The 23,354-nt window shown below is 41.7% G+C and overlaps 1 protein-coding gene across 1 annotated transcript in view; it reads left to right on the forward strand.

Annotated features, from left to right (window-relative positions):
• The window catches only part of DISP1 (dispatched RND transporter family member 1), an 83,637-nt gene that overhangs the window by 56,622 nt on the left and 3,661 nt on the right, over positions 1-23,354 (forward strand). Inside the window, exons 3-7 of the mRNA XM_028724565.2 lie at positions 6,994-7,023; positions 9,585-9,708; positions 12,760-12,887; positions 13,721-13,818; positions 15,435-15,532. Of these exons, the coding sequence (XP_028580398.2) occupies positions 6,994-7,023; positions 9,585-9,708; positions 12,760-12,887; positions 13,721-13,818; positions 15,435-15,532 (478 nt within the window). The remainder of the gene's footprint in view (positions 1-6,993; positions 7,024-9,584; positions 9,709-12,759; positions 12,888-13,720; positions 13,819-15,434; positions 15,533-23,354) is intronic.

A 23,354-nucleotide genomic window follows, 5' to 3' on the forward strand; every position in this document is an offset into this window, starting at 1 on the left:
TATTGCCTCGGCTTTTATATTGTGTTTTTAATTGTTAGGTGCATGAGCACTAGAAAAATATGGGATGAAAATATGTGTATAAGTACATCAAACCACCCCCCACCCCTTGTTGATCCATAATGCATGAGTAGCCTTAGATGCTATGACAAACATTTGTAATATTTGGCATGTTTTCACAAATATCTTGAGGATTTCTGTGTAAGTGCATGTGTTATCTTTTGGAAGGTCTCTGCATCATAAGAAAAACTTTTAAGGGATACTAGGAAACACGCAGCTTGCGTTGAGTTTTCAAAACTGTAGTTTGGATGCAGTAAAGAGAGAATTAGTATTTTTAATGAGCAACTATAATCATGCATATAACTATCAATATTCACCCTTCATGTCTCTCCTCTTGTTCAGTTTTGGAGGAGTCTGTTGTCTAGTGTGATTTTTGCTGAATCGTTTCAGTTTCCTCTCAAAGATATAAGTGACCTTGACCTTGTGATGCTGCTTGAAATAGGAGGTGTAATGAAAGTATACAAATAAAGTGTGTTATGGAAGCAACTATGTGCCAAAAATGCTGCTGAAAGCCACTTGGTCATCATTTAGGCCAACTATTATTCAATTTCATTTCGGTTATGGAAGGGATGTGGAGAAGGCAGCACAAAAGAATTTCATCTTATGAAGTATTTAGTAGTAAAATGCCTGCTCCAAATTAGATGTTGGCCTGTTCTCAAATGGTGACTCACAGTGATATTAAACTTTTATTGTCTTTGAATATTTCAGAACCTTTTATTTAGCTAACCCAGCAAACTGTATCTTTTCATGAGAGGCCTGAAAGTGGGGTTGGGGGAGAATATTATATGCAGAAATGTGTGCACCAAAAAGTGTTGTTGCCATGTCTGTTAGGGTAAAGCAGATTTGGGCAGGGTTGATTTGGAGGAGAGAAGAGCCAAGAGGGCCCTTTCTTTCTACTCTGGCTGCTTCCCTCCTGCAGACTTCCAGATGTGTGCATTAATCTCACAAATGTGCACCTGTAATTGCTAGAGGGAAAAGCAGTTGAGGAGGTGGAAAAGTTGCAAGTAAAAAGATGAACACCTTCCTCTTCTGCCAAGCATTTGACGTATAAGTCCTGTGCTGGGATAGATGTGAGGGATATTGTCTGTTCTATCTTCTAATTACTTTTACCTGGCCTTACATTATTTTAAATAGTTGCTACCTATCTTGAAATACCATATATATATATTATAAATAAAAATAAAATCTTTTTCTTCTTCTTCTTTGGCAATCACTTGTAGCCGAGTAAGATTGTCTTCTATAAACACATTAACAATGAGCCCGTAAGTGACTGTGGAGGCCAATTCTGGACATTCAGGGCATTATGCATCCATGCCAAAGTAATGCCCTTTGTGTCTTTGTGTAGGAAAAGGTAATGTTTGAAATGGTCCTGCTGGTTCCAAAACTGAAGACAGAGAATGTCAGAAAAAAATAATTGCAATGGGCGATGCTCAAGGAAAAATAAAGATGCACAATCCTTTGAAATGCAGTATCTCATTTTTGCCTTCTTTTTTAATGAAAGGTAGTGACAGCTGGAAAAACGACGATCTGTAAATCATTTCTAGTAAATTCCATTTGTTCCAAAATCCAAAGCTTAAGCACCATTTTGGATCCCAGCAAGACCTCATCCATTTATAGTCAGTTCCTTTGATTTTCATGCCAGAGACGAATAGCCCTAGTGTTCAAAGGCTGCCAGGACTTTGTAACAGTCTATTTGGATGATAAAGTAATGCATAGATCTCAAACATTTAGCTTCAGTGCTAGGGAGGGGGTGCGGAAAGGGGATCTGGTTTAACCATCAGTCTCTTAAGAGAGTAAAGAATGCAGACCCATTACCCAAATATGATACAGGGAAGGGAACATTAGTAAAATCTTAGGTAAGGCTAGAGGCAATGCAAGCTGTACTAAGATACAAATCCCAGCATATGGGGACAACATTTTCACTAGCACAACCAATGTACCAGTTTCTAGATTAAGCTAATGTAGTTACGTTTCACTATATACTGCTCTGGTGGTTTTCTATTAGCATAGTGGCAGGCAAATTGTAAGAAATAACATGAAAATCAGGGACTTTGCAATGATATTGAAAGACAGAGTGGCAGGATCAAATTGACAATGAAAGGCACTTGGTGGTGGCGTGACAACTTTGATACACATTTATCTTGAGTTTTTCCATTGTTTTTATTGGGTGAAAATGAGAGTGCTGTTCAGTATGCATAGACCAGGGGTCTGCAACCTTTAAGACAAAAAGAGCCACTTGGACCCATTTCCGAAGGAAAAAACAACTGGGATCTGCAAAACCATTGCGACATTTAAAACAAATATATCTCCGGAGCCGCAATCTGACAGCGGGCGGGAAGGTGACGTCGGGACGGTGCATGACTAACGCATGCACTGCCCCCACCCCATGCGACGTCACAGCCAGTACAGCGCCCGTCACAGTGGGGAGTGTCGGGGCGCATAATGCACCTCCTCCCCTCGCTAGTATCCGCCCCGGAGCCGCGGCAAAGGTGTAAAAGAGCCACATGCGGCTCCGGAGCCGCGGGTTGCAGACCCCTGGCATAGACCTTTTCCCTGTAACTTTCCTGCAGTTGACTATATTGCCCACTTGGTGCGAGTCAGGCTCCCTCTGCTCCAAAAGTTACAGTCATAATGAGAGCTACTTTTCTTTAATTACAGCAAGATTTCCCTCTTCCATGCTGTGGCGCTGTGGTCTAAACCACTGAGCGTCTTCAGCTTGCCGATCAGAAGGTCGGCAGTTCGAATCTGCACAATGGTCCCAACTCCTGCCTACCTAGCAGTTCAAAAGCACACCAGTGCAAGTAGATAAATAGGTACCGCTGTAGTGGCAAGGTAAACGGCATTTCCGTGCACTCTGGTTTCCGTCACGGTGTCCCATTGCGCCAGAAGCAGTTTAGTCATGCTGGCCACATGACCCGGAAAGCTGTCTGTGGACAAACACTGGCTCCCTCGGCCTAAAAGCGAGATGAGCGCTGCAACCCCATAGTCACCTTTGACTGGACTTAACCGTCCAGGGAGTCATTTATGTTTACCTACCTATATCCAAAAACCTGCAAATACTGGGATTTTTCACATTATGCTCAAGCAGGGATGAAGTACCTCCCCCCTATTATTGGGCTACAACTCCCATTTTCCCTCTCCATTGGCCATGCTGTCTGGGTCTTATGGGGAGTTGGAGCCCAATAACATCTTGAATGCTGTGTTCATCTTCCATGAACTAAAGGGTTTGTCTTGATATGCTGTCTCTTAGCTAGAAACTCAATCATATTGATGAACACTGGTGCAATGTGAGTCAGTGTTGTGCTTAGGGAAATGTAAAATAGCTTGCAACTATTGCAGATGCCACTGTTAACGATAGAATATAATAGTGTTGGCACTCCCCAAACCACCACTTTCCAACACGAGTTCGTAATTAGGTGCAAATCCCTTTCCCCATCTAAATATAAAGCTTCAATTATAACCATTTATTTTGGATTTCCATTACTTTCACTGACTTCAACATACTGGAGCAAAAGACAAAGTTAGAAATCATCTGAAGCCAACATGACTGACAGGAAAGCTTCTGTTAATATGCACCCCAATCACCCATTATTAAGCAAGCTACAGCATCCTGTACCAATTTTGTGCTCTATGTATATTTGAACCCAAGCAGTAGAACCTTGAAGGAATACAGGCCTATTTATGAGTGACAAGACACAACGTGAGAAGAAAAGTCATGTCCATCTTTAGGCAGAGCTGGGGGCAAAATACAATTGGATGCTTTTTCTCAGAACTGCTAGCCAAGCATATGAAGCTTTAACTGTGGCACTGTATAAATTTAGAGAGAACATTTGTTCCGCATTTGTCAGAATGCCAGCATCCTTCAATCATCATCTGTATTGAACTGTAAGCACTTAAAGTTCATGGATCAGCTTAATATGCACTCATGACTTAAATTATATATATAGTAGTGGAGCCATATAAAATAACACTTGAACCTCTGAATGTGAACTCTCAAAAGTTGGAAGGTAAGGGTTTGTAGGGAAGAAAGCATCATTAAACATTATCATGTTTATACTACCCCAGGTAAGTGTTTATAGTTGCTTTCATGTGCCCTATATTTACAGTATGTGGCTTAGGACCCTCGTATTTACGGGACCACCTCTCCTGGTATGCCCTGCAGAGGACCTTAAGGTCCATGAATAACCATAGTTTAGAGGTCCCGGGCCCTAAGGAAGTCAGACTATCCTCCACCAGGGCCAGGGCCTTTTCAGTGATGGCTCCGACCTGGTGGAATGCTCTGTCCCAGGAGACTAGGGCCCTTCAGGATTTAGCCTCCTTTCACCAGGCCTGTAAAACAGAGTTAATCCACCTGGCCTTTAATTTGAATTCAGCCTGATCTTTTATTTCCCCTTCTCTTTCCTCCCCCTCCCCTTTTATGAAGATTACCTGCTCTAGGACCCCATAGCTAATTCTCCCCTGGCCTCCTCGCTGGCCCAAGTAGGACTAATTCAGCCAGCTAGCCCTGGTGACTATCTAATGTTTATTGGATGGATTTCCCGCAAATTGATTTTTGAACTTTGCAAATAATACAATTTCCCTTTCTGCTTCATCTTGAAAATGATGGCAGTAGTTTTGCCAAAGCAGTCTTCTCTCTCATCATTCTGAATGTTGAGTTGGTTTACTAACTTAACCTTGAACTCTCTCCATAGTATACGATTTAGAGAGTTAGTTTATTAAGCAGAGCCCAGAGACCCGAATTCTGTTCTTGAGCAAAACAAATTAATTTCTTCAGAGACCATAAGCTATCAGTGAGTATCTCTGCCAGTATTTATTTCTTATGTCATACTTGGAGGAGACCCTCTGAAACGAATGGACTTAAGTCTGCTGATTTCAATGGGCCTATGCTGAGTATGACTTTATTTGAGATAGCGTTTAAAAATAATGCACACAACATCTTTCTGGGAAACAAGGACATGAATCCAAATAGTTGCAGTGCAGCATTTTGTTTTCAAAAAGCAGGAACCACCCTTACCTTTCCCCAGCAATACTTCAAAGCAAGCCACTCTTAAATAATATAAAAAGTAAGGAGTTTGAAAAGCTTTTGGTGACATGGCATGCTGAAAGTGTTTAAACACACACACACACACACACACACACACACACACACACACGATCTGTCCAGGCCGATGGATATGCCCAAAATTGTTCTGGAGAGATCCCAGCTTGCATCTATGTTCCCTTTTCTACCAACTCAGTGGCTTTAAGCATATTTGAGGTGCACAAAAGCGATGATTAAGTCCTTCAAGTCTGAAATGTTAAAGGTCACACCTGCTATCAAACTGTTTTGTTTCCAAAAGTATGCATTAAAAAAGCTGTGCACCAGAATGAAGCCCTGCACTGTAACCAATACGTTGCAGCTGTTTTATGACGACTTTATTATGTTGGTTAGGAACATTATCCATCTTCGACTTCAACAGTCTTTTCTGTTATGCTTAAATGTAGAAAGGCATAGCAAAATAGAATTTTCCCGCTGCGTTAATGGATGATATGCACAGTTTTAAAAGGTCTTTTTTATGCTCCAGCTTGGTTTGTCAAGAACACCTTCCCCAACTGCTTTGTGGAGAAGGGCAAACACTCCTGACTCCCCATGAGAGAATTGTGGATTAATGTAATTTATCCACACATTATCCAAATGTTATCAAAAAGTTCATTCCAAGCAGGGCTTGGTACAACATAGCAGTATAATGAATTCTATAGAATGCCTAATTAAAGCAGTGATAAAGCACGGCTAGGTCCCCACATGCTTTGCCCTAGATCCAAGTGTAGGCATTTTCTGTTACATATTGAAGAAATGTGTATATTAAGGACTGAAGAAGATGGAGTGCATAAGACTGAGGCTCATGTGTTTAAGAACACACTATTGTTGGTTGCATTGTCAAATGTGGGCCACTATATCAATTGTGATGGTCTTTGAATTCATAGTTGCTTTTCATGGTTTCACAAATAGCATTATCATATAGCAATTTTGAAGACTATCTTCTTTCAAAACTAGAAACACAATAACCTTCCTTCAAAAACTATCCACCAACTCAGTAGCTTAGGAGCAAACAGAAGCACCTTTTAGAGTTGACCTTCAATGTGAAGTAACGTTTCTTTTTTTTTTACCTGAAGCCTTGGCTTAAGTTATTTCTGAACATCTGTTTGTCATGTCCATATATCTGGCATTTTTCAGAGGATTTTCAGCTTTCCCAGGAGACCCTTTTTTAGTCATCTGATTAGAGTTTGGAAACCCAAACTTGAATTGCTTTTTCTAAATCAGAGCATGACCTCTTGTTTGTTTGTTTGTTTGTTTGTTTGTTTGTTTGTTTGAAGGGAGCAAACAGCTCAGAACTCTTGGCCACGTTCTCTTACTAAAATAATATTGGCATATTTGTACTTACGGATCCAAGTAAAGATAATGTGTATTGTATTTTGGTATGTACATGAAATATTTGCATATTTAATGTATAACAGTTTAAAAGCAAACTGCTTTTAAACGATCTAAGAATAGAGGTTTTTAATTTCCTATTTGTTTCTTTCCTGTTAGCCAAGAAAATCAGTGTTGTATAGAGTGTCTTAGGTATGAGCTTGACTTTGGAAATCGACTTGGGAAATGTTTCCAGAATACATTCAGTAGAAAGGAAAGGAAGTGCTGTGGATCATCTCACGTGCCCCCCCCCCCCCAATTTTCTATTTAACTTGTAAAATTTGCCTTGGTTTTGCAAGCTCTTAATGACAAAGTACATCTGCATCAAAATACTAACACAGGATAGATCCTTGAAAAGCAAACTTATCGTATTAGTTTAATCCCTTCACTGCCTCTTGCTGATCTCTATAAAATGTTGAGGTGAGGGAAATTACTGGGCATTGGTATATATGTTATCTATCTAAGGTTATTTTTCTTTCGGTTTTCAGGCCAGCCAGAACATTAACGTGGCCAAAAAGGTAAGATGTGAATTATTTCCATGCTTTATATTCTCTTCTGTGGTTTTTATTCATGGAATACATGGAAACATCTTTTGTGTACTAGTCCAATCCACCTCAGGACTTAAGTAATAAGGAAGCCAAATAAGTATAAATACTGTGATCTGGTGTGGCAAGAATCCTGGGGGCTGAGGGGCACTCCGGACGATACCTTCATAGTCTTGACCACATCACCACCTGATGTGACTAATTTGTATATAAATTTGGTGTGCAGGGTGACGAATGATCATAAGAATACAAAATTAATCGAAAACAAGCCACAAACAAGAGACAGAGGCGGGAAAGTAAGACCTTCATTGTATTAAGCTGAAGACTAAATTTCTATCAAACAATCTCTCAACCCACAATGCTCAGTGTGGTGTAGTGGTTAAGAGCGGTAGTCTGCTAATCTGGGGAACCGGGTTCGCGTCTCCGCTCCTCCACTTGCAGCTGCTGGGTGACCTTGGGCCAGTCACACTTCTTTGAAGTCTCTCAGCCCCACTCACCTCACAGAGTGTTTGTTGTGGGGGAGGAAGGGAAAGGAGAATGTTAGCCGCTTTGAGACTCCTTAAAGGGAGTGAAAGGCGGGATATCAAATCCAAACTCTTCTCTTCTTCTTCATCTAAACAAAGTTTGGAGTGATCATTCTGTAATATTATGGCAGTGGACAAAGCTATATTGTAACTTTTGAATAAATGTGGGTTTTTAATTTTAAAAAATCTAAACAAAGTTTGTATCAAACAGTGTAGGTAGGGATGGACCGCCGACAAGAGTGACTAGAGCGTTTTATTTTTGTTACCTTTCCCACTGTTAATTTTCTCTGCCTTGGTTATATAATACACAAATCTGCTTGTCTCACACACATGCTAGAGAAAGGTTGACGTCACCACCTTTTATCAGTTTTTGTTTAAATGTTTTGTTTTGTTTTTTATTTTTTGTAGCAAACATTATCAGAAGCAGCCTGAAGAATAGATTCAGCCCATTTGTAAGGGGGGGGGGGGTATTGTCCCTGTTTCTAATCCTTCCTAGTTTCTCTCCTTTTTTTCTGGTGAAATTGATTGTGCATTTTTGTAGTCATTCACTAATGAAGACCGTTCAAAACATTCGCTTTTTGTTCCCAGTTTGTTAATAAGAAAAACAAAAACAAGAAGCCATAAGAGTTGCTAGCAGACACAAAACAACACATGCTTATGTCCTTAGGCAGCAAACTTTTGCTGAGAGTAGCAGTTGGCATCTCTTCCCCTTTTGCTGAATTCACATTTCCTTAGCTGAGGAAGATAACTGCCTGCAAAGACAGTTAAAGCATTCTGCCTTACAGCTTATGTTAAAGAGAAATCTGTTAAGTGAAAAGAGAAACTTGCCGGAGTAGGCATTCCTAAACATTGCCCAAGATGCCCAAAACAGTCATACCGATGTCCAACAATACACTGTTGGCATATTTTTGTGTGTTAAATAAAATAAAGGTTCGTCTGAGTTGCCTACTTTTGTGAGCAGTGCAACACAGCAGCTAATTCTTCTAAGATTGCCCCCTTGCAAGTTGGAATGTTCCAGTTCACAAAAGAGCAGTTGAAATCTCACATCAACGCAATATTGTCAGAACATATTGTTGGAATTAACTCCCAGCATGGACCCACACCAGTCCCAATAAATGCAAGATTCCTTAGACAACTGATCGGTATTCTAATAACCTTTATGGAAGAACTCGCTGCAACGTCTCTGGGTAACTGCCCTAAAATTCTTATAGTTGGAAAATCCTTTCTGATATCCACCTTAAATTTGCTTTGCTGCAATTTGAATCCATGTTTTTCATCCTTTTTTTTTGTACATCTGGTAAGCATGTGACCTCTTTGTCATGGCAATGGTCTACTTATTTGGCCCTCTTCAGTCTTCTTTCCTTTAAGTAAATATGGCCAGTCTTTTACCTTTTAATTGTGTCTTGCATACCAGATAAATCTTCTTCAGTTTGTTGGTGCTAGCCTTAAAACTGGATATAACTCTTCAAGCACGGAGTAATACAGTACTGTTTCCTTTTATGTCCGAGCCACCGTGTTTGAGTTAACTGGGCCCAAAATTACATTTCCATGTTTTGCAATATAATTACATTAAATCCCTGAAACCCTTTACAGAGGAGCTGGAGCCTAGCCCTTCTCATGTTCTAACATTGTATGGGGTTTACTTTTGGTATTGAATTTGGAAATATTCTGACCAGACCAAAAACATGAACTTGAGGAAGAAGTTTTAAAAATCTCACAATACCCTGGAGCAGATTTAGGGGACACAGGGGAGACTGCAGGTAGAATGAGAGGAAGCAGTAGTCCTGTTGCATTCGTGCAACATTGGTTATCAGCCTGATTTATTTTGGAAGTGCCACTCCTAAATTGCCACAAACATTTTTTTTTACCTTCATGAAATAAAAACAGATGTAAAGTAAAATTTATCTTCTCCTTGGTTCTACACACACACACACACACACACACGCACGCGCACGCGCGCACACACACGAACCTTCCCCTTTTAAATAGTTATTTTCCATTTTCTTCTAGCTATGCAGCTCTGATAGCTGACTGGCCGGTGGTGGTTTTAGGCATGTGTACTGTGTTAATTGTGGTGTGTGCATTGGTTGGAATACTAGTCCCAGATCTTCCAGACTTCTCTGATCCATTATTGGTAAGTAAACATTATCATCTTGTGCTGTCAAATCGTTGTGTTATTTCCAGCAGTAATGGTAAGCAGAGAGCTGTAAGAATTCTCAGCAAATGTATTATATTGCTTTCAAATACAGATGTGCGCAAATCAAAATGCCAAATCTGAATATTTATGAAGTTTGGTAGTTGAGCCCAGATGTCTTCAAATATGTCTGCGCAGCTGCTGAACCTTTTAATCAATAACACACAAATTGAAAAGATTTCTTCCAGCAGCACCTCTGAAAATAATTTGAGTTTTGAATGTGCTGTATAGAAGGCAACTCCAGTAAAAGGAAGATTATGGGTTTATTAAATGGTAATGACTAGATTATAGAGTATAACACCATCAGTGTTATGAAATGGTACATGGAATATCTATCCTGTTAAATTTTAAAATGAGTTTACCAAAAGTATTGTGTAATCATATTTGGAGTAGACGCATTGAAGTCAATGGGTGGAGTTCAACATTACACTATTAGAAACATTCTGTCTGTGTAAGCATAACAGATCACCCAATGGAACAATCCTCTTCCGCCCCTGCTTGCCGACCCCTCCTGAGGCAATTTTGGGAGGATGCAGTTTAAGCAGGGGGGGGGGAACCTTTGTGAAGAACTTCTGAGTATCTTTAGTTTTGGGGGGGTTTAAAGACATTTTATTAATTTTACAAATAAAAAATGCAAATAAACTCACATCAGTAGAGTAATACTGTATGTGGAGATTCTCTGAATCTTGCAACTTCCCCCAATCCCGTCTATGAAGTCTTATTTTGAACATCTACAACTGTGCATATTAATCTGCACTCCAGTTTTTATATCAAACCACAATGTTTTTTACACTACAAGTGTGTCAAAATCCTGCTCTTGTTTCCATCAGCGTGCAGTGGCCTCCTAAATAACTTGTAAATTTTTCCCATTCTTTTATAAAGTTTTAATCCTTTTGGTTTCTGAGTTTTCCAGTCAACTTTGCCATCTCGGCATAGTCCATCAACTTGGCTTGCCATTCTTCTCTGGTAGGGACTTTCTCATCTTTACAACTCTGGGCCGATAACATCTTTAGATGAGATTCCTGCATTGCAGTGGGGTGAACTAGATGACCCTTGGGGTCATCACCCAGTGGGGTTTTATGTTACATTTATATCCCACTTTTCCTCCAAGAAGGTGCACATGTCTCTTCCCCACATTTTCTCTTCACAACAACCCTATGAGTTAGGTCAGGCTAACCTGGCCCAAGATCACCCAGTGAGCTTCACGGCTGGGTGGGGATTTGATCCCTGGTCTCTCAGGTCAAAGTGGTTAAGAGCGGTGGACTCGTAATCTGGTGAACCGGGTTCGTGTCTCTGCTCCTCCACGTGCAGCTGCTGGGTGACCTTGGGCTAGTCACACTTCTCTGAAGTCTCTCAGCCTCACTCACCTCACAGAGTGTTTGTTGTGGAGGAGGAAGGGAAAGGAGAATGTTAGCCGCTTTGAGACTCCTTTGGGTAGTGATAAAGCGGGATATCAAATCCAAACTCTTCTTCTACTACTGCTACTACTACTACTACTACTACACCACAATGAAATTGTTGCAGTCTTCTGTTCTTGCCTGGCATTTAGCCTCAGTGGTCAGGCATTTTGGTAATCAGAGACAGTAAAGAGGAAAACAGTGGCAATACAACAATGAACAAGGGGTTGTGGAAATCACAGCCTGCTTAACACAATCCCCATGACTGCATAACTTAGCTGCTCATGCAGCAAACTACTGGGTGCAGATTTTTGCACGTGTATTGAACGCTGTCAGTTTCTCTCTGTACTGCAATGAAACTCTGATAGAGTGTTTTTACAGTCACATGGAGACAAACCAGATGATGGCAGCCAGTAGTGGGGCACTTCGTACTGATGGATCGCTGCATGTAGCAACTATTATGGAGGTGGCTTTGCACGGTCTCAGGGGTATTGTTTTTTCATGTGGAGCACGTCTACACATGCTTAGGTTATTGGAGAACAGCTTCATACATTTCAAAGCCCAGTGTGAGCAATATGGGAATTGTGTGGTCTCTCGAGACAGAGACAACAGAGCATGCAAACAATGGCAGCATGAAGATGAAAGAGGAATATTTGGTTAGGAATCGGCTTTGCTAACAATAAAAAACAAGCCATCAAAGGTACGGAGAGTCTTCTGGGCTGGGGGCAGGGGGAGAGAATAACTACACTATTAAAAGTTGTCGCAGAACCATCTGTTTGAACTATTTAGGAGAAGTCGGCTGTAGCGTGCTCCTCATTAGACATTAAATGTGCCACTGTTGGCATAGACATAAGAATCCATAAATGGTTAAACAAGGCAAGGATATGGCAAGGATATGAGTCCAAGCCCTCTAATTTTATCTTATTTTTAAAGAAACAACCGTTGGCAAGCTTTAGACAGTTTCATTTTATTGCAGGCACACCTAAAGCTATATTTCAGCCAGGGTCTAGACATCACAGTTTGTAGGCTTATTACTTGAGCAGCTATATTTTCCCTCTTGGACTACCATAGGGATTGAATACATTGTAGGAAAACTCTCAAACAACTAAGAACCACGCTAGGCACACCATTAATTGCGTGAATGGTGTTAACGAGCAGCCTGGGGACCTTGGACTGGAGAAGTTTCACTCTCATATTTGCGCTCTCGTGCTCTCTGCCACAAACCCAACAAAAATAATCCCTCTGAAGTTTCAAATGTAATCTCCATTGTCACCTATGGGAGCTTCCCTTTCAATGCAAATAGCAGCTTCCCAAAGGTGACCTTTGCAAGGCCCCCGGTGGGGATGGAGAGGGAAGAGGGGAGGATAATTAAACATTTCTATCCACTGGTCCCCAGAATGCTCAATCTGTGTCTACCTTGGCCTATGGAAGAGCAAGACTTGGTGGTAGTGAATTTGTTATATAGGAATTTGTTGCATAGGACTGCAGAGAGAGGGCTTTCTAATGAAGGTTTCTCATCAATTGGACTTGCTAACATCCTTTTCAAATAGAAGGATAGCATGCGCTAAAAAAGCTCTCTAATGTTTTGCCATAGGGTTTTGAGCCAAGAGGAACTGCAATAGGACAGCGGCTGGTTACCTGGAATAATATGGTGAAAAACACAGGCTACAAAGCAACCTTAGCAAACTATCCTTTCAAATACGCAGATGAGCAGGCTAAGAGGTAAGAGCTTTTCAACCATGTTCTCTTCTGCTGTTGTTTTCCACTTACATATCGTATGAAACGAAATGTGGGAGCTTATTTTAAACCTCTCCTCCCCCCCCCCCCATACAACAAAAATAGCACTGCTCTCTTAATCATAAGCCATGGTCAGTGTTAATAACAAGGTGGCATGCTAACAAACATTTACAGTGATATAAAGAACTATTTTGAATATTTGAATTCTTAAACCCTAGAAGTCATGTGAAACTTGATTTATTTTCTTAGGGAATTCTTACTTTACCCAGCAGCCACAGCCGAAATGTGTAATGGGGCAGTATGCCCATATTAGTATAAAAAGCAGAGAACACAGAGTAATGATGTGGTTGACCCTGTTTTATGTTAGTGTTCTTTTAAGGATAGAACTGTTCTTGAAAATCATGGTGGTAGCAGCTTGTTCTTTGTTTGGTTGTGGATAGTTATTCATCCCCCTCCCTCCCGCATTCAGCTATCTTTTAATTAATTTATTTTTAAGTGATTCATGGGTGGGTTGCTCCACCCACCTGTCAGAGTTATCCTGCAGGTGGTGGGAGACATAAGTTCCCCATCCCTGCCAAAAACTGTTCTGCCAACCAGATTTTCCTGACCTTAACCAGTGACACCCTCAAGAAGTTCCAAACATCTGAGTAAAGAGGTATGTCTTTAGCACCCAACAAAACTGGAGTACATGTATCTTCATGGCACTCCCCCCTCCCCTGCCGCCTTTTGTGCAGTTACTATTGAAACAAAGATAACTGTTAAAAGTGTAAGCTGTTCGAATGCTATATTTTCAAAGATGAAAAATTGTTCTCTCTTAGCCATCGAGATAACCGATATTCAGATGATCACTATGAAAGAGAGAAGAGGGAAGCAGACTGGAATTTCCACAAGGACAGCTTTTTCTGCGACATTCCAAGTGAGTGTTAAGTGTGCTAAAATGTTAGGAAATGAATCTAAAGCAGGCATAGGCAAACTCGACCCTCCAGATGTTATGGGACTACAACTGGTCCTGTTAGCTAGGGATGATGGGAGTTGTAGTCCCAAAACATCTGGAGGGCTGAGTTTGCCTATGCCTGATCTAAAGCATGTGAGGAAGATGAACTAATATTTTACTTACAGTTGGTGCTATCTATTGACCTTTTCAATTTCCCAGGAAATGTTCTTTTCAGTTTGTGAAAAGCAAGGGATGATTACCAAGCTACAAGTTCTTACCACATTTAGAGATTATCACCATGCACTTGTCGTCGTCGTCCCCCACTAGTGATACAAAAATGTGCATGTGTGGAATTCAGTGTCCTGGTACTAGAAACAGTGGGTCTACACAAGCATATCAGACAGAACAATCATCTCTCCCCTCTGCGGTCACTGTCTGGGGAGTCTCTAGATACACCCCCCCAAACACATTGTGGGGGGCACACAGGGAAGGAGACGTCACACAAACAGAAGTCCTGCACATGGCTTCTGCTATCAGGGTTCACAAGATGAATCCTGCACGATATTTCCAGGAAATCAATTTTTTACTTCCTTACTAGCTGCAGCTTTGTGAAGTTTGTGGTGTGGGAAGAAAGGGCATTTTGCATGTCCTCCTTTCTCACCACTGGAAGTAAATGGATAGCTGAATGCTTGCTTCTCCTTGGTGCTAGAACAAATGGGAGAGGTGTAAATCCTCCTCCTCCTCCTTTCAGCCCAACCCACTCACGCCAATAACACATTGGTCACTTTGGCGCTATTTTTCAAAGTATATTGATACTGAAAGTGTATGCACTAAAATAAGACACTTGACTCTAGCAACTGATTATTACAAACTCAACGCTTCTGAAAATGAATGTTAACTTTATAAAACATCCCCCAGTTTCTATGTGCTGCTTTTCTTGGCAATTAGTTTCTATATGTTAATATTGTACAGAAGATGTTTTAGGCACACCAATTTAGCTAGGCTATATATTTTATTCATTACGTTATAATTCCGCCTTTCCTCCATGAAGTTCCAAGACTGCGTAAATGCTTCTCCACACCCATCCTATTCCCACAACAACCTTTTGAGGTGGGTTAGACTAAGACAGGGACGCGGGTGGCGCTGTGGGTAAAAGCCTCAGCGCCTAGGGCTTGCCGATCGAAAGGTCGCGGTTCGAATCCCCACGGCGGGGTGCGCTCCCGTTGTTCGGTCCCAGCGCCTGCCAACCTAGCAGTTCGAAAGCACTTCCGGGTGCAAGTAGATAAATAGGGACCGCTTACTGGCGGGAAGGTAAACGGCGTTTCTGTGTGCTGCGCTGGCTCGCCAGATGCAGCTTGTCACGCTGGCCACGTGACCCGGAAGTGTCTGCGGACAGCGCTGGCTCCCAGCCTATAGAGTGAGATGAGCGCACAACCCTAGAGTCTGGCAAGACTGGCCCGTACGGGCAGGGGTACCTTTACCTTTTTAGACTAAGACAGAGTGTCCCAGGGTGCTACTGAACTGAGAACATACTCTACACTTTAACTCTCAAGGTCTATAACATCAGAAACCTTCTTGATATGTCAATCTTATTTCAGGTGATCGCTATTCCCGAGTGGTATTTACATCAGCAGATGGAAATAACTTGTGGAATTTACCTGCAATAAAATCAATGTGCAATGTGGATAATATGAGAGTAAGTACAGATATCAAATTTTCATATGGCTAAATGTGAAACTTCGTGTTCTTGTCTTTGATAATTCCTAAAGTCTTACTTGTCACAGCGTACTTATTGGCAGGCAACCATTAGGACAAAAGAAACTTTGCCTTTTACACTGGTGATGATAATGCTGCCCAACATTTCTTTATGACCCCTTCTCAAGGTTAACAGTGCTGTCTGTTTCATTTTTTTCTACCCATTCCTATTCTGAATACTTTGTCTGAGGAGAGGAGCAGGATTTAGTATGCAATTTTCAGAATAAGACTTTGTCTTTCTCATTGATTGTTTTGTCATCTTGGCGAGGAAGCACTTTTTGCCCGTTTACAATACTTCCTTAAGTTGTTTTGTTGTGTGTGATTCCGCGAGTTGCTTAGGTTTGTAAGTCCAAAAGGGAATAGGTTGGCAATAGGGAACACAGACATATATACAGTAACTTGCGTAAATACCCCCCCCTGCAGCCCCCCAAAATAATTCAATCCAGATCATGGTGTTCTGAGAAAGCAAAGTTTGCTTCCTCTTCAGAGCACAGGGGGATGAAAGAAGACACTTTGGTCTTGACTGCTCTGATCAGGAGAGAATGTTTTCCATCATCAAAATAGTTAGGGCCTTTTTTTATTCCCCCAAGGAACCAAAATGTAAAAAGTAACAGGCAGCCTCAGGGACTCCGTGAGTTCCTCCTGCATGTGTTAGAAGTTAACGTTGCATATAGTTGAGAATGAAGTCTGGTTTTAACTAATGGACCTTAACTGATGCAAGGTCTTTGGTAAAGTGAAGCGAGTATGTTCATATTGTGTATCTATGATATGTGAGCTTGTCACTCTCTGAATCTACGGTAGTTGGTATACTTTGACAGGTGCTGGAGCCTCAAAATATGGTTGGTTCATTGTCCTGATCTGGATTGGGTCACCATGCAAACTGCATGTGCTGGGGTCCAGTCCAGATTGGGACTGTAGCAGGAGAGAAAAGTACTGTTGTCCCCCTGCTCCTCACACCATGGTCCCAATCTGGGCTTGGTGTCCTGTGCTGGCTATTTCCGAAAGAAAAGCCACAGACAAACCACATGATTGGTGTCACGTGTAGTTTGCCCCTCTCAGTGCTGCTTAGTGGGCTGGTGGGGAAATGGAAAACTAGATTTTTGTGGGTTATCGGATTGTTATGTCCAACAATGCAAGAATCCATGCAAGTGGAAGTATGTGCACTCAGTTGTGGGATGTGTGTGCAGGAATGAATGGGTAATAACTTATTTAGGGTTCATGTAATCATTCATTGTTGCAAGGCTTTCACAACCCAACCTGCACGCTAGATATAAGGGGAATTGTTTCAGTTACTGCTTAATACTAATATCTGCTTTTGAAAAAAGAATGAAAGAAAAACTTGCTTTTGAAGCACCACAAAATTACAAAAGATAACTGAATTCAAGGTGAAGAGCTTGTAATAGTGCTTTTTTTTTTTTTCCAGTTCTAGGAAAAAAAGCAAACAAGCCATTTATTTTATAACATAATTTTATTCAAGCAGCTTGACAGCTTTGCAGCACACTTGCATGGATGTTTACTTTAGAGGCACTTGAATAATTTGTATTATCATTATGATGAGGAGGACGATGTCTAGCTGGGGTTGAGTTGAAATCGTGGGCTACTTTTAAACCAGATGATAGCTTCTCAAGTTATTTGCTATCTTTGTAGACTCTATCATGAGTATTTGAAGAAGTAGCAATACAATACAGTGGTACCTCGGGTTAAGAACTTAATTCGTTCTGGAGGTCCGTTCTTAACCTGAAACTGTTCTTAACCTGAGGTACCACTTTAGCTAATGGGGCCTCCCGCTGCTGCCACGCCACCACCATGCAATTTCTGTTCTCATCCTGAAGCAAAGTTCTTAACCCGAGGTACTATTTCTGGGTTAGCGAAGTCTGTAACCTAAAGCATCTGTAACCTGAAGCGTCTGTAACCCGAGGTACCACTGTATTACCCAGATATTAAAATGATGGCTTCTGGTTAGAAAAGCTTTCAATACTGAATGAGCTAGGGGAATGGGAAGTGCATTTAGTTATTCTAACAGAATCATTTTTTAAAAGATTCATTGGCTGTTCAAGCCATATGGAAATAGATGGCGTTTTTAAGTGTGTGTTGTATTTAGAAAACAGCTCTACCCTATTGCAAACCTCTGGATCTTTGAACTGAGGCTGTCTTGCCCAGTAATGAGGCATTGATGTCTTCTGTAGTCTTTCATCTTTATTAATGTCTCTCTCTTGTTGCCTGCTATCCGTATCTCTTTCCAGTTCATGTTCCTTTAAAGGCCTGGCTCCTTCTGTACTCAAGTCAATGCCATTAATTCATGTGGAAGCAAATCCAACTGGTTTGGTGTTTTGAAAGTTTAAGTTTATTTCCTTTCTGTGCCATTATGTGTTTTAATGGAAACTTTGATTAAATTCCCAGCATTTCCATAAGAGGGGGCAGGATATTATAAATTGTATTGCCAGCTGTGTACCAGTCATACACAAATTGTCTTGGGCATGCTGTATCAGCTTTAGCCATCTGGTTTACTTATGCTTGGGAAAAGATCCTATAATTCTTCACACATTGCACCCACATAATCTTAATGTTAATGCCATCTGCAGAATGGCTACAGGATTCAGCCCCCAGTTTGTATATTGCTAACGTTTAAGCCCTTTTAAAAATCGATCATATGCTTTTAGATTTTAACTGACCTAGAAATCTTCTCCAGGGTGCTTCTTAAAAACAGACTCACAAGTGAGATTCCAGTATAGGAAAATCATGCTGCAAGTGAGATGTATAGATTTGTCTAGAACATGGGTAGGCAAACTAAGGCCCGGGGACCGGATGCGGCCCAATCGCCTTCTCAATCCGGCCCACGGACGGTCCGGGAATCAGCGTGTTTTTACATGCGTAGAATGTGTCCTTTTATTTAAAATGCATCTCTAGATTATTTGTGGGGCATAGGAATTCGTTCATTATTATTTTTTTCCAAAATATACTCTGGCTTCCCACAAGGTACAGTGGACCAGCCCCTTGCTGAAAAAGGTTGCTGACCCCTGGTCTAGAACTATTTCAGTTTGGGTTTAGAACAGGGTTTGGGACTAAATTGGCCTGGAGAGGGAGAGGGGAGTGTGACCCTGCTGCTTCTGGTTAATCTCTCATTGCTTTTGATATTATCAGCCATGGTATCCTCTTGGACCAGCCTTGGGAGATTGGCACCGCGGGCACTGTTCTGCCATGGTTCTGGTCTTATCTCCAGGAAAGGTTCCAGAAGATAGTATTGGATGAGTGTTTCTCAGTTTCCTGGCTTTTGAGTTATGTAGTGCTGCAGGGCAATGTATTAGCTTCCAATGCTATTGAACATCTATATGAAGTTATTGGGATTGGTTATTAGGAGATTTGGAGTGAGGTGTCATCCATTCATTTCTGATACCCAACTCTGTTCCACTATAACAGAGAATTAGGACTGGCTAAGCAGGTGCTGAATCAATGTCTGGATGCATTGGTGGGCTGGATGAGGGCAAATAACCTGTGTGTGAATCCTGGCAAACAGGTAGCTCTGTGAGTGCGCAGTTCCCAGGTTAGGGAAGTCAGACAGTTGCCTGCCCTGTATGATGTTGCACTATCCTTGAAGAAGCAGGTGCGTGGTCTGGGGGTTTCCATAGATCTGAGGGTGCCCAGACTTTTTCAAAGGGGGCCAGATTTGATGAAGTGACCATGCGTGAGGGCCGACCAAAGTTGTTGAGCTTTTTTAGGATTGAAGTTACAGTGGTACCTTGGGTTACAGACACTTCAGGTTACAGACTCCGCTAACCCAGAAATAGTACCTCGGGTTAAGAATTTTACCTCAGGATGATAACAGAAAACGTGCGGCAGCAGGAGGACCCATTAGCTAAAGTGGTACCTCAGTTTAAGAACAGTTTCAGGTTAAGAACAGACCTCCAGAACGAATTAAGTTCTTAACCCAAGGTACCACTGTACTGAGGTTTTTTTTTTAGGATTTTACCCCCAGACATATACTGCCATGGGGTTCCAGTGGGCAAAATTAAGCCCCCAAAACGGACTTTTGACATGCCTGCCCTAGATGCAGCTCTGTTACTGATGGTCTTGGAGTGCCTTCTACAGACTTCTACAGCAGTTTCTCAATCAGGACAGCTTGACCATGCAGGGTAGCCTCACGTTTGAATTGCTGCAGTGTTCTCTCTGAGGGGGCAACCCTTGACATTGTTCTGGAAGCTGTAGCTCAGGGGTCAGCAACCTTTCTTAGCCGTGGGCCGATCCACCGTCCCTCAGACCATGTGGTGGGCCGGACTATATTTTGGGGGGGAAATGAACGAATTCCTATGCTCCACAAATAACCCAGAGATGCATTTTAAATAAAAGCACACATTCTACTCATGTAAAAACACGCTGATTCCTGGACTGTCCACGGGCTGGATTTAGAAGGTGATTGGGCCACATCCAGGCCTTAGGTTGCCTACCCCTGCTGTAGCTGGTGCAGAATATGGCAGCTAATCTGCCTGTGGGGGGTGAACTGCAGCCAGCTCACAGGATCTACAATGCTTGCTAGGTCAAGTTCAGGGTTTTGGTACTAACATACATGGCTTGAAACAGTTTGGGGACCAGGTGGTTTGAGGTGTTACCTCTTATATACCCAGGAGGTCACTTGTTCTCAAAAGAACCCCTCTGTGAAGTCTCTAAAATATCAGAAGCCCCCGTCCACAGCAGGGCTTTTACTGCCACTGCCCACATCTTTCTATTGTATGACTGTTAATCACCCTGAAATTTATGTGAAAGCCTGCTTTCAAGCTGCTTTCAAACTGTTTTCTGAGGAACTCTGGGGTTTCTTGGAAACGTGTCCTCATTCTCCAGTGTGAAACATAGATAAAAAGTAAAGGGACCCCTGACCGTTAGGTCCAGCTGTGGCCGACTCTGGGGTTGCGGCGCTCATCTCGCTTTATTGGCCGAGGGAGCCGGCGTACAGTTTCTGGGTCATGTGCCCAGCATGACTAAGCCGCTTCTGGCGAACCAGAGCAACACAAGGAAACGCCGTTTACCTTCCCGCTGGAGCGGTACCAATTTATCTACTTGCACTTTGACGTGCTTTCGAACTGCTAGGTTGGCAGGAGCAGGGACCGAGCAACGGGAGCTCACCCCGTCGCGGGGATTCGAACCACTGACCTTATGATCGGCAAGTCCTAGGCTCTGTGGTTTAACCCACAGCACCACCCGCGTCCCGAAACATAGATATAGCTCCCTAAAAGACAGGTCGCCTGCCATTACCAGTCTTCCCTTAAAACAGAGATGGCTAAATTGCTATCCTCCTGATGTTGTTGGGCTTCAACTCCCACCAGCCCTAGCCACCATAAGTAATGGAAGATGATGGACGTTGCAGTCCAGCAACATCTGGAGGAGCAGAGGTACCGTATTTTTATGTGTATAATACGCCCCTTATTTGGGGGACTTCAATTTAAGAAAATGGGGGGAGCTCTATACATGTATAAGACTCCCTGAAATTTTGGACATTATTTTTTACGGGGGGAAACCTTGTCTTATACACAGAAAAATACGGCAAGTTCCTCATGCTGTACAATACAGTATTACTAAGAAATGTGTGGGTTCTAGAGCACATGGTCACATTGGAAGTGTAAGAAATCTGAAAACCACCGAGAGATAATTTAAGCACAATATTTTCTTTAGATGTTGCAGAACAAGTGGAAAACATCACAATGATAATCTTGCATGCACAAAGTGGCCTTGGAAACACCTTTTGATGTAGCAACAAAACAGACCCTAACCCTTGCATGTGTTTGCAGTATTTCTAAAACAATGTTTTCATGAGGTATTTTGATAAGTTCCAGGCTAAGTCTCTCTTTCCAAGTTCTAACAGCCAATTTATCTTTATCTTTTGTGAGGCTTACTTTAACAGCAAATATGTAAGGTCTGCAATGTGTTGAGAAATAGCAAGCAAACTCACAGTTTCAGATTGAACTTGAATAAGTAAAGTGGATGATAGTTTTTTCCTCCCAGCTTGTCTGGCTGACCTGAAGGGCTTTCATGTTGTATCCTCCCTGATACAACTGGACATGGGCCATGAAAAATAAAGAGATGGCATTCCAGTGCTTCCTTTTATTTATTAGGTTGTTCGTTTTTTCCTGAGCTTGCATGTGTGAGTGTTTTTATCTGGAAACAATCAAATGTGAATTATCCTGTTTTTATGGAATGCTAGGTCATTATTGTTCTGAAATTGTTTGACAAAATTAAGGCCATATTAAATCTTTTATAACGATCGGGAGAATTCCTAAATCCTGCTCTTTTTTGCCTCTGCTATAAAAGGATTGCACATAATCAGCCAAAGCAATTTCAATATGACTCAAAACCAGAATGTTTGGATGTCTGAAATGTGCCTGGCTTTCAAAAAGCTTAAGCACATGTGTAAGTGACTTAGTAAGACTAATCCTCTGATAATATTGGGAAAGTACATAAGTGTATCCAGGATTGGTCCTTTGTTATGCATTCCAAGTAGGAAATTTGACTAGTGAGTCCAGATGTACATTAGGCACAACTTAATTCTGAAGCTTTGCAGGCCTAACTAATGAGTATCCTGGCCCTCTGAATAGCAGTGCCAGAAAGATCCCCACACCTCAGTAGGTGTGCCAACACAAATTAAGGAGCCTATCCCTCCTGTATTTCCATAAATATATATATTCTGATTTCTGGGAGTGATGGAATGAGTCTACATAGCAGTATATTCTCTGAATGCATTGACCAGTTAGGAAAAGGTAACACTGGAGGTTTGGGGGGGGGGGGTTGTTACAGGTTTGTTGCTCTTGTGGGATATAGTATGTACATACCCTCTTTGTCACATCATGTTACAGTTGTTGAACTTGTCCAAGAAACTCTCTCAGATTATTGGAGATTCATTCCCCGTGTCTGCAGTCATGGGATTGTTGTCTATCACATGACTGTGTATGTTTTGACTCCACAGAGTGGGAAGTGAGGGAGGCAGGATTGTGTTACTGTATTCTGTGAAGTGGGACTATTGTCCTCTGTTCTTTCTCTTAGCTCCTTCCTCTTTCTCATCAGACAGCAAAATCAGAATGCTCCGAGTGCTTTATATGTAAATAAATGTAGATTAGCCAAATGCTGAGCTACTGAGTTCTGTTATGCTGACTGCGCAAACACTGTGGATCCCTAACTGTGCTGATGTCTGTTGGCATCAGTCGCTGTGATGTTCGGGCAGAAGAAGGCTTTTGAAGCTCCTGAACGATCGACCAGGAAGGAGAGAATATGCCAGTCGGGCATGTTTCTCTGCCAGGGTCCTACTCAAGAGTAGGACGGGTCCTGACACAGATATCTTCCAACATTCCCTATGCAAAAAGATAGCATGGGAACCAGTTCAAAAGACTAGTCTGAAAAGGTATTGAAGCCTTGCCACAGTTTGTGCCAGTTAACTTCTAAATATGTCTAGGAAAATGACTTTCCTGCGGTCATCAGCAACTTTAATAGATGTGTGATAACCCTAGAAACATTGTGAAATGGCAGCCGTGTCAAGTGACTGAGAAATTCAAGTACCACATAAACGCTTAACCAAGCCACTTACCTGTCTGCCTCCATTGTTGCCTTTTCTTGATCTGGTGAAGAAAGGATTCATAGTCCTGACTGAGAACCGAGGAAAGAAGCAAAATTTAATTACAGTTTTGTCCACACAAGTCAGCCTGTTTTATATCAGATGATTTTTCTGTTCTTGGCTGTAGTTAAAGATACACTCAAGACTTCCTGGTGACCAGTTTTAACCAATT

Source organism: Podarcis muralis, chromosome 3 (genome assembly GCF_964188315.1).
Source record: "Podarcis muralis chromosome 3, rPodMur119.hap1.1, whole genome shotgun sequence".
In the NCBI taxonomy this organism is placed as follows: Eukaryota; Metazoa; Chordata; class Lepidosauria; order Squamata; family Lacertidae; genus Podarcis; species Podarcis muralis.